Genomic DNA, 18,285 nt, shown 5'->3' with positions numbered 1-18,285 from the left:
ATCACTCCAAGATATTTATCACTAAAAGAGATTAATTGACATAAACCTTACTCCAAGATGCAAAAGGATCTACTTCATTAGTTTCAGACACAGATTCTATTTTAGCCAACAGAATCCAAATTTGTCCCCGGCCAACATCTGGAAAGAAACTAGTATTATAATTCATTCTAACTTAGCGAACAAGACAATGAATGTGGAAGAAATCCTGAAAGGCAGTTCCCCAAAAAGAGTTCTCTCCCAATAAAAAGAAATTTAAATTTTATTTTCAATACAACATGAATAATTAATCTATACTAATTGCACAAGAATCTTGCCTTTATTCCTTTATAAACAGGAAATCACTTATGCTCGGTTTTTATTTTAAGCATGCATTAAACTATGATCTTTGACAAGATGAGAGAATGACTTTCTGCCAGTCACACTGACATACTCCTCAACAAACGGCACTCAGAGCTGTGACAAAAGTGACGCTGTCTGAACAGCACTTTTTAAGAAGGATCTAGACCAGCCATCAAAAATACTGTTTTATCTAGTTGGGGCCTACGCTATATTCTTCTGCAATAAAAGCTATTAGATGATTTAAGTGACTACTTTATTATGACGAGTTTTCACCTATTAAAAGAATGTATTTAAGTGTTTTTAATCTTACTTAAAAATAGAAAAAATGGAAAAAATAGAAAGTATAAGCATATCTGTAAGCTAAAATATTTTGCTTCTTCATATTTTTTCCTGAATAAATTAACTTCACAAATTTACTCGATTTATGTATTTCAAATGCTGATTAGCATGTATCATATAACATCTTTTTGGTCTATTTAATTTTAGAGTCTCAAGCCAATTAGTATAATTTCTGTATTAACATCCCCCTTTTCATTTTCCCCATCCCAATCAACTCCCTTCCCTAATGAACCCTCACCAACAGAGATACCTATTTAATATTTTCTAATATGGATATGTGCAGAAAATATATAAAAGATAAGGGTAATTGGAGTTTTTTTGTATTTGTAGTTTAAAAAATTTTTAACTGTGGTAAAATATACATAACATAAAATTTACCATCTTAACCATTTTGGGGGGTTTTATTTTTTTGGTGAGGAAGATCAGCCCTGTACTAACATCTGTTGCCAATCCTCCTCTTTTTGCTGATGAAGATTGGCCCTAACATCTGTGCCCATCTTCCTCTACTTCACATGTGGGACACCTGCCACAGTATGGCTTGATAAGCAGTACATAGGTCCACACCCAGGATCTGAACCTGTGAACCCCGGGCTGCTGAAGCAGAGCGCGTGAACTTCACCACCACGGCAGTGGGCCAGACCCTTAACCGTTTTTAAGTGTACAGTTGAGTCGTAGTGTTAAGTATATTCACATTGTTGTACAATCAATCTCCAGAATTTTTTCATATTGCAAAGCTGAACCTCTGTACCTTCCAAATAATAACTCCCCACGCCCCTTGCATCCACCATTCTACTTTCTTTCTGTGAGTTTGACTACTGGATACCTCATATAAATGAAATCATACAGTATTTGTATAATATATACATACATAATATCCTCAAAGTTCATCCATGTGTAGCATGTGTCAAAATTTCCTACCTTTTTAAGGCTGAATAATATTCCATGGTGTGTATATACTACATTTTCTTTATCCATTCATTCATTGACGGGTTGTTTCTACCTTTTGGCTTTTGTGAACAACGTTGTGATGAACGTGGTTGTACAAATATCTCAAGATCTGCTTTCACTTCTTTTGGATAAACAGTGAGAAGTGGAAATGCTGGATAATATGGTAGTTCAATTTTTAATTTTGGGGGGAACCACCAAACTATTTCCATAGCAGCTGCATTATTTTACATTCCCACCAACAGTGCACAAAAGTTTCAATTTCTCTACACCCTTGCCAACACTTGTTATGTTCTTTCTTTCTTTCTTTTTTTTTTTTGATAGTAGCCATCCTAGTGGGTCTGAGGTGATAGGAGTAAAGTTTTTTAAGTGGATTTCTTAGCTAGTAAGAAAAATATGATGAATATAAAATATAAAATTGGTAAGTATCATTTATAATGCTAACAAAGCTATCGAGAGAAGAACTATATTATAAGCAAAAAGTGAAAGCCTTTTCTTATTTAATAATATAAAGAATTAAGCAACAATAATTTCACTGGTCACTATATTCTAAATGTAAATATGCGTATCTCAGTTTATTTGTTCATAAGATTTTTTGAACGATTAGTTATAACAAACATCAGGCACAGTAAGCTCCCCTCAGTCAGAACATCATTCAGGAGAAGGACAAAGTGACAAATCAGACAGATTCTCAACGAGATTATATTAGATCACCAAGCAATGAAGAGATGAGATACGTGAAGCTGAAGGGAAATACATGTTTCCAATTATGGGAATTTATGGATAAAATTTAAAACCCATGCATGCTTAATTTTAGAAATTGCTATGGTAATAGGAAAGAAATGGACTCCAAGAAATATTGCCATCTGATTTTCAACAAAAGTGAAAAGGTAGTTCTATAGAGAAAGCACAGTGTTTTCAACAAATGTTGCTCAAAAAAATAAGACACCCATATGTAAAAAAAAAAAAATAAAAGAACCTCGACCTATACCTCATGTTATACAAAATTTGACTCAAAATAGACCATAGACCTAAATATAAGATGTAAAAGCATAAACCTTCTAGAAGAAAGTACAGGAGTTAATCTTTGCAACTTGAGTTAGGCAAATAGTTTCTAGATAATATGTCAAAAGTACAAATCATAAAGAAAAAACATTAATGAACTGGACTTGGTGAATATTAAAGACTTTTGTTCTGTGAAAGACACTGTCAGGAGGAAAAAAGGACAACTCAAAGCCTGAGAGAAAGTATTTGAAAAGCATGTATCTGACACAGGTCGTGTATCAAAAAATATATTAAAAATTCTCAAAACTCAATATCCCAATGAAAAAATGGGCAAAAATATTTCAATTGACACTTCATTGAACAAAATACACAGATGGCAAATAAGCATTAATAATCAACATCATTAGTGATCAATCAAACACAAATTAAAACCACAAAATACCACTAAACTCCTCTTAGAATGACTTAAAAAAACTGAATGAGGAAGAATGAGTTCAGGCAGTCTGCTTAACTTACCAGTAAACAGTACATTTACTGATAAACATCCACAAATGAGATGATCCTGGATAGCAATTACATTACTGAAAAAGTAGGCTGATGAAAAATACTGCTTTTACACTGCTCACCCATTGACTATAAAGTATGTAAGATAGTTCTAAACTTAGGAACTCCAACAGGACTGAGAATGAGAAAGAGCTCGAAGAGAAAGGCCGGTTTCCAAAATATCAAATCCGCCAGGCCGTGACAGACACGGAGGACACCGCCTTACAGAAGGCGCCAGAGTATTTCAGACAGGAGTTGGAAGGGAACAAAGACATTTAGCAGGCAGTTAAGAAAAACAGTAAATTAACCCATGGATGATGTCTGAGGTTAAAGAATCAAATTGTTGAACTGTTAATTATTTTAGGAAGTCTTTTGTTAGTGGTGAAGTATCAGGAGACTGGAAAACAAGGAATCCAGTCTGAAGGTTAAAAAGAAAGAGGGGAGAGGCTGAAAATTATAGAGCTCTAAGTCTAACATCTATATTAGGAAATAAATTTGAGATGATACTTATGGATGAGCTTAATGATACATCTGGAGAAGTACAATTTAATAGGAGTGAGTCAGCATGGATTTACCAAAGGCAATCATGTCAGAAAAAATTTCGTTCCTTTTTAGGTTGAAGTAATAATTGGTTTATGTAAGGGAGAACCAATGAGAAACTGTCAGGATTTTCTGAGATTTTTGGACCTTTTCATGAAATGAATTATTGTACAAAATGTCATGACATGTGTCAGAGCATCCAACTAACAAAAGGGGATGAAAGTAACGGGGTTAAAAATAGAGGCCCAAAGAATTTGTGAAAAGACTCCATTCTACAAGACTCTTTATATCAGACGCTAATGTTTTTAATTAATGATGAAGATCTTTTATACTAGGAAATTTGAATATACCGCTAAATGAGAAGGAATGGTTAAGATACAAAAGTCTACAGCTGTTGTTACTGCCATTGATTAAGCAGATAGGCTCAGAGGTGGAATATGAAATTTGATCTGCCTAAGTATAAAGTGATGCACTGGGACAGAATTAAGGAATATGATAAGTATAGTTTAAATGGTACTGGATTAGTTACCACTAGAAAGAAAAAGGATTTGGAGTTTTGATAAGAGTCAAACTTTCACATTCTTATTCCTATAACTGGGTAAGAAGAAAATGCTATGGAATGCAGTTAAATAATACATTTTATAAAGAATAAAAAAATAGATTAGAGAAGAATGAAAATCTGATTTGTGAAGAGAATATGATAGATTCGTGTGCTATCACACTATACAGGTAATAATGTAATGTATATTTTTAAATGGTTAAGTCTTAATATATAAGGACTGATGAAAATCATACCAATTCAAACATGATTAAAAAAAAATGACAGTAGAAAAATAAAGGAAATTAGGGAAAATATCATATCATCACTAAATGCTTAATTTCCCCTGAAAAGAGAACACCATTTGATCACTACCTTTAGAAAAGACATAAACATTTACTACATTTAAAGTCCCAGCTTCTCAGAGGAAAACATAAGATAAATCAACTTCATAGTCTTGATGCAGTGCTCATACTATCGGAAAGGGACGACCCCACAGCTGGTCTTCCAGTGGTCCTTTCCACAAGCACTGAGCATCACTTAAACAGCAAACAGGCTCTGTGAGCTGCAAAGGGATAACGACAAGTCTGCCACTTGGAATTCATGAGATACAACAGCTCTTTCTTCTTAGGCACAAGCAGCAGAGCCTCTGCACGCTCACCTTGGCCCTGCCCTGGGCCTTCTCTATCTTCACCCCCGCTTCTTTCAGGTTATGTTTAAACTACTCTGTGATATAACCATCCAAGTCCAATTGAAGGTCACACAGAAAGTGTATTTAATTCTTTCTCAAGGTGTAGTGAATGAACACCAAGCTTATTCATGGATAATAGAGATGTTAGAAATACAATTGCTAAAACTATAAAAGATCATTTTTGAGGTGAAATGAACTTCACTAAGTAAAAAAAAATTGTACAATGACAAAAAGAATTCTGGTCACTTTTAACTGGAAGTCAATTTTGTGGGCATTAATGTGATTGTAAAATTTTATCATATTATATGTAGAGTGGACCTAAATGAACCTCTTTAGAAGTTTGGAGGGTAAAGGAATCCTGTTTGCTTGGTTTTTTAAAAGTATATCAAGAAAAGTGCACAACTCATAGAAGAGCTTGAGGAATTTTCTCCAACTGAACACACTGGTGTCCCAACATTAGGAATAAGTAACAGAGTATCAGTAGCACCTCCAGTCCCCATCCCAGTGACAGCTGCCCTCAAGGGATAACACACCCTGGTTTCCAACACCATAGATGAGTTTGGCTGTTTTGATACTTAATAAAAATGGAATCATACAGAATATACTCCTTTGTGGCTTAGTTCATCCAACGATACAATTGTGAGATTTATTCACATTGTTGCTTTGGTTGTGGCTCATTCATTCTCATTGCTGTCCAGTATTCCATTAGGTAAATACACCACCTTTATACATTCTACTTGATGGGCATTTGGGTAGTTTCAGTTTTTGACTATGATGAACATACCAATAACTATATTAAGTATAAATACTAAAGTAAAAGACTATTTCACATAAAAGATTAAAATTGTCAGAGCAGATAAAGAAACAAAATTCAGCTGAATGCAGCTTATAAGGAAGCTGGTGCAGCTATTCCAGTATGAAGCATAGTATGATGGCAAGAAGTATGACTATAGATAAAAAGGAAAATTTCATAATTATAAGGGAATATATATATATTCTTTATCATAGGTGTATATGTGTATAAAACAATCCTAAAGTTCTGAGTATCCAGTGATATATCTTCAAAATAGGTAAAGCCCAAATTAACAGAATTAAAAAGAAAAACAGACAAATCCACAATTATAACGGGCAATTTTAATATACCTCTCTTAGTTGATAGAGCTCACATAAAACATATTGGTAAGAATACAGACAATCTGAACAACACAGTGAACGAACTTGATGTAAGTGACTTACAGGGAACTACAATACAGCCCGGACAACACCATTATTTACATTCCTTTCTAGTATGTCTCAAACATTTACCAAAACTCACCATACACTGGGCATAAAGAAAGTGTAAACAAATTTCAAAGGACTGAAATAATTCAGATCATGTTCTGAAAGCACAGTAGATGTAAGCTAAAAATCAATTCATATTACTATTTCAATAGTTAACAAAAAGATAAGTAGAAAATCCCAAACTGCCTGAAAATTGAATACTACATTTCTAAATAATCCACTTTTATTTTTAAAATAACCACTTTTATCTTGTTTTTCGAAAAAAGCTACGAGCAAAATTAGAGCTCACATATAGCCTTTAGTCATTTTTCTACTTCCCCAAATTAATTGAGAAAAGAGACAATGGATCATTAATAGAAGCAACAGAGAAGGAGAAAACTGAGCAACCATGGATGCTAAGTCTTATCATATGAAACAGTTCACACACCGTAATACCTCTTTGAGATGATACAAAAACTCTGTGTCATAGGCATCACTATCCTTATCCTACAAAGGGGAAAACTGAGGCCCACAGAGTTAAAGTTTCCAAAGTCATTCAACAAAGGAATGAGGGCTAAACTTAAAACCTATCCCACCTTAAAGGCCATGCCTACAGAAACACAGAAGGCTACAGCTTGGAGGGACTTGACGATTACTTGGAGGTAATTCAAACTCCTAACTTCTTCGATAAGGAATCTGAAGCTCAGAGACATCCAGAGATCTGCCAACCTTACAAAGAGGCCTGCAGGGACGTGACTCTGGTCTCCACGGAACTCAGGTTCTGCGGTCTTTGCGTAAATCACATCACCTACACAACTGCAGGTACATGTCAATGTAGACACACCCAGGGAAGCGCACAACCACAGGAAAATCTCTCTCTCTGCAGAACTGTTCCTCAACAAAAAATATCTTTTTTTTTTTTAATTTTTTCTTTATTGCAGTAACATTGGTTTATAACATTGTTAAAATATCTTATTTTAACATATAAATTTCCAAATGTTATCTCTACTAAAATTTAAAATACCCCAAATGACACTATTTACAGTCATTTTTGTTGCTGTTGCTTGATGTTTTCCTTCTAATGATCTTTTAGATGTTTGGTAGACACGGCATAGCCAAGTCAGGATCAGAGTGATTTTGTCTGTTTGTTTTGGGGTAGTTTTAAATCAACCTTTTATTAAAAGAATTGCATAATATGCTTCACTGAATTTTGGTTACAAAATTCCCAACACATTAATAGTATAGATACCGGAGAAGGCAGCTGACAGTACCCTTCAGGACCAAGCATAAACCACTCTTAAGATTTTATATCACTGCCTGATATTTTACAGCACCGCCCATCAGGGATCCGTCAACTGTGGTGCCCATTTCCAGCACCAAGCAGTATGGAATGAAAAGCAGCAACAGCCTGATTCGACGTCTCACTTTATATGGAGGAAAGTTCGTTTCACACATCCTTAAATGTATTACAGACGATTCAGAATCAAAAGGTTAAAAAGTCAGTCAGTCTAAAAAACTTTATCTTTTTAAAGTTTTCTCTTAACCGAGCTAGGTTTATCAAAGCAAAACTATTACTGAAGAGCAATACTGCCATGCATAGAGAAGAATAAACAATTGACACCCCATTTGTGCCACCTGGATTTCATTTGTGAAAATACTGAGGAATGCTGCTATGACTTAAGTAGAAAAAAGTTTCTAACAGAATTATAAAAATACTAACAGAAAACCAGGATTATAAACACATGAGCATGACACACATACAAAAGGAAACGAGGATAACGTCTCTTAAAACTTTTGTATGCTAATGACATCTCAAAGTGCATCCCCAAGGAACGTGTGCAGCACCAGCGCAGCAACAGCGTAAGCAAGGCCGTCATCCTTTCCGTGCAGGAGGAGGAAAGGGATGCATTTCTATGGTCTTCAATTAGCCTCCTCCTCCTTTCTGTGGTGTTTACTTCATTTAAAAGTTAGAGATATTTTATTTTAGGGAAATAACTCATTTTTAATGTCTAATTGGAGCAACGGAAGGGAGAGACAGAAGATGTCAAGACTGCACCTTGAGAAGTAGGCGCGGCAATACTACCTTGGAAAATGGTCCTGTGCTGACAACAACCATCAGTCTAGACTGTTCTATTTGGTTGTTTCCTGAAGCACCTCCTTTCATAGGCAGTATTTCTGGCATCTGTATTGTCATGCATTCATATTAACGAAGAATCCATAGGTACTGATGACCAGAAGATATTTCAACTTGACTTTACCTGTTTTTGTGAACTAAACGTGATAAACTGTCGAGTTCAAAACATTTTCAGTAACAACCCCACCAAAATGCAAAGAGGATTGACCTCTGTTTTTCTTTTTCAAAAATACCCCTGGATACAACAGAGATTACTAAATCAGACATTCTACCATTACTTTAAAAAGTTGATCATATGAGCATAAACAGAGAAAACTGAAAGAACATATCAGCAGAAAACAATCTCATATGTAGACATTGTCAAATGCATTAAAAATATTATTCTAACTCAAATTACTCATCAAGTTCTGTTTTCTTTACTGTGATATTAGATGAGCAAATATTGTATATATATGTTGCAAATGAAGTCTTGCATTTGGGGTGGGATTTCCTCATGACTTTCAAACACTACTGTCACACCTCCAGCATCACCACCAACACTCACTCTCCCCTTTGCTCATACTAGGCATAAAAGGTACTGTGCTAAGAACTTCATAGCCATCATCATTTTAAATTCTCCCAATGATCTTCTAAATAGATACTACTACATAGATTTACATATGAGAAATCTGAGGCATGAAGAGGTTAGTCTGCCTGAGGTCATAAGGTCAATAAGGGAAGAAGTGGAGTTTAACTGTAGACCTAACTGATCCCAAAGCATCTGCTTAAAACACTCCCTGTATCACCTGGCATGATTTACATATAGTACTGTGTGGGCTACATTTTGGAACTTTCTCTAAGTTTTCTTCAAGGTAAGTATTTCCTCAAATAGATCTCCACATCCATAATCCATCACTTTGTTGTTCTGCACAGTAAGAATTCAACACTCAAGGCATGCTTGTATATTAAAGCAAAAGCTGGGCTACAGGAATAGATTTGCGTAAGCCTGCAATTGTTGCTATACTTCTGATTCTTCCAGAATCTGACTTCGAATCCAACCAGGATGGAATAATCTTGGCAGCCTCTGCCATCACCAACATGCCCCTAGAACCCGTGTGACAGGTTCTCCTGATCCTGGGAAATGAGTGGCACTATGTTACTCCATCCAAGTTGTTCTGCTCTCTCTCCTCAGTCACATCCTCTTCCTTTCCAAGTATTCACTGGACAACGGTGGTACAAAGGGATAGGGTATAACATTTTAAATCACAAAGATTTTTTGAAAAAAATTAAAAATTTTACCAATTAGTCAAAATATGAAGCTCAAACAACTATCATTTCAGTTCAACTGTGTCTTGAATATTTGCTATTATTAACTTTGTTGTCCTGGGCTGATAGTTTTGTCATATTTGCTCTTGATAAAATACAGTTGAAAAGACCTGTTTTCATGGTTGAGTGGGATAAGAACAGAATGTACTTTTTTATAAGTCTTGAAGCAGATACTATCACATACTTGACTACATTAAAACACATGATGGTAATGTACAAACAGCATTAAAACTAATGTGATGAATGAAATGAAATCCTCTTAAAAACCAAAAGTATTTTACCAGTTTTAGTTCCTTACCAGCATGCAAGTAAGCCAGGTCAGGGTTTTCGATGTCAGGATGCTGTTCTTTCAAGTGGTTGCGGAATTCCACAGGGACGTTGGTTCCATAGTCACACTTGGGGCAGTTGTACATCTTGACCCCCTCGTGTTTGCCAGTATGTAAAATGTGTTTGCGGATGTTTTCAGCACAGTTTGACCTACGAAGTAAGAAAGAAAAGTAAACCGAATTAAGGTCAAATCAATAACATTAGACCACAAATAATGATATTAGCTAACTCTTATGTGGGCCTTACTATGTGTCAAGTACTACTCTGAGTGTTGTACTCATATAATTAACTTGTATAATACATTAATCCTATGAGGCTGGTAGTTTTTTTAACCCTGGTGCTAATTCTTAAGTTGGCCTTTTAGCTTAGTGATTCATATCTATGCAGAAGGGATTCACTTTGCATTTTTATGCAAAATCCCAGGTTCTATGATTTTAATATCAAATTATTCTGGTACCACTTGAGGGCAGTGAAGGAGTTTCCTTAACCCCCAGAACACACCATTCCCCACTGAGGAGAGGTACAAAGGAAGCACCGTCACATCCACTGAACAGAGGATTAAGGAAACAAAGAAGCTTTGGCTTTAAGTTCTGTCAAGTGAGCTGCTTATAAGTAAGGCTCTAACACAGTTTAAAGATAGAAACATAGCTAGAAACAGTCCTGCAACCCCATGTTTGGGCAATGTGTTAAGTGTCAGTGAGTATTCTGTGTTGGTGTAGGTTTTTAAGAATGATGGACTGAAAAATACAATAAGGTCTTTATCTTGTACACCAAATCGCCTCTGAAAATAGGAGTAGGTTCCTCTCCCACTGTTTTCCTGCCAATTCAGAAATGCAAGGCCTGAAACGACAAGAAAACTGGGAAAAGGATGCTGCTCTGTGAAGCAAACTGTTCTGCCTGCTCCTTCATCCCTCTCAGCATCTTGGCATCAGAGACTACACAACTAGACCGTTGCTGAACACACACACACAGCTGTTTTTCTTTTGTCTTTGTCATTGTTAGAACAGTAATAAAAAGAGTTCTACAGAAATTTAAGCAGGTGATGGAGGGGGCGGTTAACTACAAAGAAACAAAAAATCAGGCTGGCCTCAGATTTTCTACAGAGCAAAATGAAATGCCGAAGAAAATCAAGCAATATAAACATTTCCTGAAGGTATTGCTGAAGAACAAAATCCTGCAAGATGTCGAACAAAGAAAAGGTTCCATGACCAAATAAGGTTGGGAACGGTAGTTTTAAACAACTCACAAGGCACATTGGGTTATGAAAGGCTCTACGAAGAAACTTCATGTAGCTCTGCATTGCCTGAGCACTTCTAAGTGGAATGACATTTGTGTATAACATTCAACTGCATCATGATGTTTACTTTTCAGGAAACACACCCTGAGAAACACTGGTGAAGAATGCAAAAATGGTTATAACCTATCAATTTTATAGTAGCTATGTTATCACTCACACCTAAAGGCAACAAATGACATTAGAAATCCAGAGACTAAGTAAATACGTTATCTATTCACTCATGACAAGAGGAGTATGGAGAAGTATCATCTGAGCAAAGCAGAGCTCATAAAGATGGCACTATCAACAGTCTTCCACAACCGGAGGGGCCAGGGACGTCCTTTCCTATCGACATCTGGATGAAGACGAAATGCAAGCACTTCCCTCACGAATGGATATCCTGCAATCATGGGAACAGTCCTATAACTGGATCCAAGACATCCCTTTGGAAAAGCTTCTGCTACCTCCCTCCCATCCCCAGGCAGGGCCTCTCATCATGCCATGTACATGCCCAACCATATATGGTTAGAAAGAGTAAATCACACAAATCCTTCTATGACTAGACTAGAAAGAAACGCATCAAAATGCTAACGCAGCTATACAGCAATGCCCATTTCTCTTCATTTTCCAAATATAGTTCAATGATTTATCTATTAATATTTTTAAAAATTTTAAAATAACAGCAAATACTTTTAAAAAAAAGAAGAAGAACTGAACAACAGATTTTCTCAGCTATTTTCAGCTTGCCTTTGGCAAGGGCTCTGTCAAGCTTTGTGCTAAGTTTCTCTTAGAACTTAGACCAAATATATGTAAGACAGTTAGTGAACATACGCATACACAGCTTATCTCTTTCTTGTCACTACTGAATTACCAAACTTGCTTTTTATATAAATTCTCTGTTGTTAATTAATAATCATTGTAAGAGGGGAAAAAATGAGTGAGCACGTAATGTGTTTTACGTGCCTGCCACTGGCCTCGCTGCTTTGAGGATATCACAGGACTCCCCGAGAAGGCGGGTAAGACAAAACCTGAATGTAAGGTTTCTGTTTTCAAGGCCGGTGTATTTTCAGGTACACCACAGCCCTCCTTCCTTACAGTATTTACATATTAAAGATACTGGTACATACTAAGACACCACATACTAAGAAAAGGGTGGGTTTGTAGAGTCTCTTAAATGTATAAATATCCTTGGAATAATAGCTCTGCATCATGTTGACAGAAGGAACATAGGAAAATATCTGAAGGTGGACAAATGATGAACTCATGTCCACTTTTGTGATAATTAAAAGGAAGAGCATCATTTTGTTAATTCCCCAACTAGCTGGGTGAACTGCTCCAAATTCCTCCCTACTCTGCAGATCTCCCATCTGTTTTCCATGGCATCACAGACACCCCCTAAATTCACCATTGTTTACTGACATTGGGGAGTGAAAACAAAAAGCTACTACTGTACTTAATTAGTACTGTTTATTAGGACTGTCGATTCTTCGGTACCACCTATATTATTTCCTCATGGAAAAAACTAGGCATAAAGAGTCAGCAAAGACAATCACCGATCAAGGGAAGAAATTAAAATTACCAAGACATACACATTTCAATGTATGATGAATACTTAAATGCGGGACAATATAAGCAATGAATCCTAATCTTCAATGAAGGAAGAAAGAGATGACTTCGAAGACAGAACGTCTTGTTTTCAAGAAGGGTGTATCTTGGACAAAAATCAAGTAATATCTCTTAGTACCTAAATAGTATGTAGAATCTAACAATCAGGAGACTATTACTGAAGCAAGTTAAGTGGAGGAGGCAGGATTAAAAAAGGTGAGAGGCTTCTTTTTACTTAAAAATGTAGACTAGGGGCCGGCCCGGTGGCGCAAGCGGTTAAGTGCGCGCGCTCCGCTGCGGCGGCCCGGGGTTCGCTGGTTCGGATCCCGGGTGCGCACCGACACACTGCTTGGCAAGCCATGCTGTGGCGGCGTCCCATATAAAGTGGAGGAAGATGGGCACAGATGTTAGCCCAGGGCTGTCTTCCTCAGCAAAAAAAGAGGAGGATTGGCGGATGTTAGCACAGGGCTGATCTCCTCACAAAAAAAAAAAAAAAAATGTAGACTAAAACAAGAAAGAAATGGTGTGCTATTTGATATTTTTAAAGGTATTAAGGACCACTTCATGCATATATATTTATATATACATATTTTTTATTTATCCTATGTATATACCATTTATATATTTTATGTGTATAATACATCTACATATATATATTTATAATTTTATGTTTTATACACACACATAAACATTAAATACATGCAAACAAGTAGAAAAAATAGGCAATATCTGACTGTAATAAAAAATATATATTTAATATAGTTCATGGATAACAGTGTATATTTATGCTATCGTCTGCTGTTCTGCATCTAATGTCATGCAACATAAAACTTTTAAAAATATTGGAACAAAAAAGAGCCTTTCACACCTAAAAAATCAAACTATTCCAATCCAAGCCTAAGAAGTCAAAACTATAACATATTATGTCAGTATCATTTAAAGCAGAATAATAAGTAGGGGCAAACTTTAGTCCCTACACTTGAGAATATTATGCAACATACAGCTGAATATGTGGTAATGTCACAAGATTCAGTGAACAATAAATAGACCAGACACTTTCTGCTAAGTAATTCTGAATGATTTTCAACTTGAAAATTATATTTTTCCCAAACACAGAACTTATGAATAGTAATTAGAATGGTAAACTGAAGTGGGACCAATCAAGAACAGGTTGTTCAGGCGAAGTAAGGGTATTCTAAGATATTATTTCACACAGGGTCACATCTAGATCTCCAGGAAATAGCAGCAGTTAAGCCAACTGGGCATAAAATAATTAGTAGTGAGTGACTAAATAATGTCTTCAGTTTGACATTGATTTTTAAGGTAAAGAGCTTATTTTTGTCCCATGTTCACAGATTGGAAGACTTAATATTATTAAGATGACAATACTCCCCAAATTGATGCACAGATTCAATGCAATCTCTATCAAAATCACAGCTGGATTTTTTACAGAAATTGAAATGTTAACCTTAAAGTTTATATAGAAATGCATGGGACCTAGAAGAACCGATACAATCTTAAAAAAGAACTAAGTCGGAGGACTCACACTTTCCGATTTCAGAATTAATTATGAAGCAATAGTAATCAAGACAGTGTAGCACAAGAAGAATGGTAGATATAGACACTCTCAGTGTGGGAAATGGGGGCACTGTTGGATGGATGCCTGAGGCTAGATGCCTCAGCACAATGCTGCACAGGACCAGAGACTCAAGCAGGACTTGCTGGAGCCATAGCCTGCATGCACTGTGTTTATGGGAAAGGCATTCTAAGTCATGGGGAAGTTTCAAATTAAATTTGGAATATAACGTTGAAAATCTTGAGGCAGCTTACAGTAAACATATATATATATATATATAAATATATATATATATATATAAATATATAACAAGGGCTTGACGAGTAGCAAAAGGACCTGAGATGGCAGCTGACTAATTTTAGGGCTTCTTAAAAAAAATAAGTAATAAAGGAAATATTTTATTCAGTTCAAAGGCAATATATTTTAAAATAATGAACAGACCACCACAAGTGCTTCTAGAACTCCACAAAATTATCTGTAAGTACCACACACTAACTCACTGCCTATTAACACAAAAAGCACAAGTTAAATTTACGTTATTAAACGTAAGGAGACGGAAGCTTTAAAAAAAATTCTACTGAATACTTTTTTTCCTCTTTTGATGTATGTTATTTTGGTTATTTAAAAAAAGACACCACTGGGGCCGGCCCCGTGGCATAGCGGTTAAGTGCGTGCGCTTGGCTGCTGGCGGCCCAGGTTCGGATCCTGGGCGAGCACAGAGGCACCGCTTGTCACCCCATGCTGTGGTGGCGTCCCATATAAAGTAAAGGAAGATGGGCACAGATGTTAGCCCAGGGCCAGTCTTCCTCAGCAAAAAGAGGAGGATCAGCACGGATGTTAGCTCAGAGTTAATCTTACCAAAAAAAAAAAAATAATAAAAGACACAACTGACGTTGCTGAACAAACATACATTCACATATTTTAAACATCAAAAAGTCTAACAAGGCATAGATATAGTCCAAGTCTCCCTCCTACCACTGCCCCCGCCTTGCCCAGGTCACCCCATGCCACCAGGGAGGTACAGTTCTTAACTTCTCATCAGTCTTTTAGGAGAATTAAAGATGACTTTTTCAAGCCACAAATCTGTACTGTACCTTCTTTTCCTCTCTCTTCGTATATAAATTTGTTGGCATAACACGGATCAGTACCTTGCTTTTTTCACCTAACAAGGCAGCGCGGGGATCTTTCCACATCGGGACAGAAGACACCTCTCTTCACCCTCCCTTCTACTCCCTCTCCCTCTCCTCCACTCTCTTTTTCTCCTTTTTCAATAGCCAAGCAGTATTTCACAGTACTGATGCCGTGTATTTTATTTAACTGATTCTCTATCGATGGGCACTTAGGTTGTTTCCAATTATTTGCTAGTATAAACAAGATTGCAATGAATAATCTTATAAAACACTTTTCATTTCTCAGGATGCCAAGAGAATCTCAGGATGCCAAGTGGAATTGTTTCACATGTCAATAGGCATATGTTTTTGTAATTTTGATAAGTTCTGCCAAATTGCCCTCCAGAGGAGCTGTAGCAGTTCACACTTCCACCAACAATGTTTGAGAGCGTGCTTCTGCACATTCTCGCCAATGCAGTGTGTTACCAGACTTTCGAATTTTTGCCAATGTGGTGGGTGAAAAATGGTAGCTCAGTGGAGTTTCAATTTTTAATTTTTAAAAGCTTTAATTTGCATTTCTCTTGTAATGAGTGAAGTTAAGTATCTTTTCACGTACTGAAATGCCATATGTATATTCTTTTCTATTTACTGTCTGTTCACATTTTTGATCTGCTTTTTCCCACAAGGTTGTTAGGCATTCTCTTACACATTAAGGAGACTGACTCTGTCTATGACAGAAGTTGGAAATATTTTTTCCTTAGTTTATTTTTTTCTACTTTGCTTATGCTATCTTCTGAAAAGCAGAATTTTTTATTTTGTTCACCTTTTGTTCTATGGCTGCCTTACTTGGAGGTTATAAAAGAATTGTCCCAAATTTGGTCTAGTACTTGCATAGCTGCACTATGTTATATTAAATATTAGATCCACTTCAAAATTATATTAGAGTGTGGTATAAGTGTGGATCTAGATTGCTAGCCAGATCTCTCAATATCATTTATTAACAGTCCATCTTTCCCCCACTGACTTGAAATGCCACCTTCATCGATATTTTATTTATTTATTTATTTGTTTGTTTGTCTATCTATCAATCTTTGTGAGGAAGATTAGCCCTCAGCCAACATCTGATGCCAATCCTCCTCTTTTTGCTGAGGAAGATTTGCCCTGGGCTAACATCTATGCCCATCTTCCTCTACATTATATGGGATGCCGCCACAGCATGGCTTGACAAGCAGTGCAATGGTTGGAGCCCGGGATCCGAACCCGCAAACCCTGGGCCGCTGAAGTAGAGCATGCAAACTTAACTGCTATGCCACCAGGCCGGCCCCACTATTTTATTTATTTGAGGCTTCTTCTAGACAGTCTATTACAGTCTGCTGGTCCGTCTATGCATGTGCCAGTATGTTACAGTGACCCAGGTGGCAGGAGGCTCACACCTGGCAGAGTTCATCCCTCCACAGGGCTCCTTTTCCTCCTAGATCACAACTTCCCACCCACGTCATCATGGAGTCAGCCAGAAGACTGTGGTTGTGAGCTGGAGTGGCAAACATCTTAGTTAACTATAGAACTAGAGAGACCTGGGCCAATAATAAACTCACATCACTAAGACACAATCAGGTAATTTCTGTGTGTTTATTAGTAAGTACTGATAATATTATTTTACTGATAAAGAAACTGAAATGCAGCGAGTGGGGCACAGATGTCATAAGCTAAAGGGCCCAGAAGAGTGCGTGACACATAGAGATCCTAGATAAACATTAGTTTCCTATTTCCCCAAGGGAAGCTATGTATCTGCCTCAACACCTCCAAATTCTTTTGTGTGAAATTAACAATTGTATTGATCTACTGGTAACAATTTGGCTTGTCATATATGTAAACCGTCACTAAAAAACTCTGAAAGTTCTACTCATATATGTTAGTTTTGTTTAACATTTTGCTTCCCAAAATTGCTGACCATGGAGCTCTTTTTTTGTTGCTTTAGGGAATAATACACGTATCTCATAAGGCTGTCATGAGCATTAAGGTAAGTGATAATAAATATGTTCAGAAAATATGGTAGGTACTGAATGCATTTTTTTATTACTACTACTAGTCTTTCTACTAAATGCAAGACAGTCCAACTATGTGGATAATTATTAGCAATTTTCTTACCAAAAATGAAAAGCAATTTCAATTCATTTGAATAAAAATAGATTCCTAAAACAGTTATATAGTGTATATGTGAATACACATTTAGAAATACAATTTCTTTTTCTGCCTGCTCAGAAGACACTCTTTGAACTCACATCCTTGAAAATAATTACTTTGTCGCTAAGTTTATGTATAGTAACAAGTGTATCAATAGTACACACTATAGTCCATATTTATCTAAAAGTTCAGTGGAAAGGGGTTTCTACTATATCTTTATAACAGTAATCCAAAATGAATAAGGAATAATTCAGAGAAAGTCTTTATGTAAATTAAACTTAAGAAGTTACCACATTTTTTTTTAACAAGTAGTATTTAATTATAAATTTACTGGACAAAAAACCAGTCTAAGAAAGACTGGAAAGTCTCTGTGGGAGAGCGGAACATAAAGCTGCCCAGTTACTACCGGCTGGAAGAATGCGCTCCACTCTACAAGCTCGGTGCTTGTTTCACAATTTATGTAACCCAGCCCAAGACACACAGTTCTCTACCACTTATGTTCTCACTAAAGGACCCATAAGGAAAGAGCATGATAATTTTAGATTTCTGAACATTTGTGCTTTTTAAAT

At 36.4% G+C, this 18,285-nt stretch overlaps 1 protein-coding gene across 2 annotated transcripts in view; it reads right to left on the bottom strand.

The window, feature by feature from the left end:
• Positions 1–18,285, bottom strand: part of ZNF407 (zinc finger protein 407) — a 450,319-nt gene that overhangs the window by 131,559 nt on the left and 300,475 nt on the right. For both annotated transcript variants that reach the window (XM_058557310.1, XM_058557311.1), the window contains one exon: positions 9,938–10,116. In XM_058557310.1, the coding sequence (XP_058413293.1) occupies positions 9,938–10,116 (179 nt within the window). The remainder of the gene's footprint in view (positions 1–9,937; positions 10,117–18,285) is intronic.

Source organism: Diceros bicornis, chromosome 16 (assembly GCF_020826845.1).
Source record: "Diceros bicornis minor isolate mBicDic1 chromosome 16, mDicBic1.mat.cur, whole genome shotgun sequence".
NCBI classification, from domain to species: Eukaryota; Metazoa; Chordata; class Mammalia; order Perissodactyla; family Rhinocerotidae; genus Diceros; species Diceros bicornis.
This window is presented reverse-complemented; position numbering and strand designations above follow the sequence as displayed.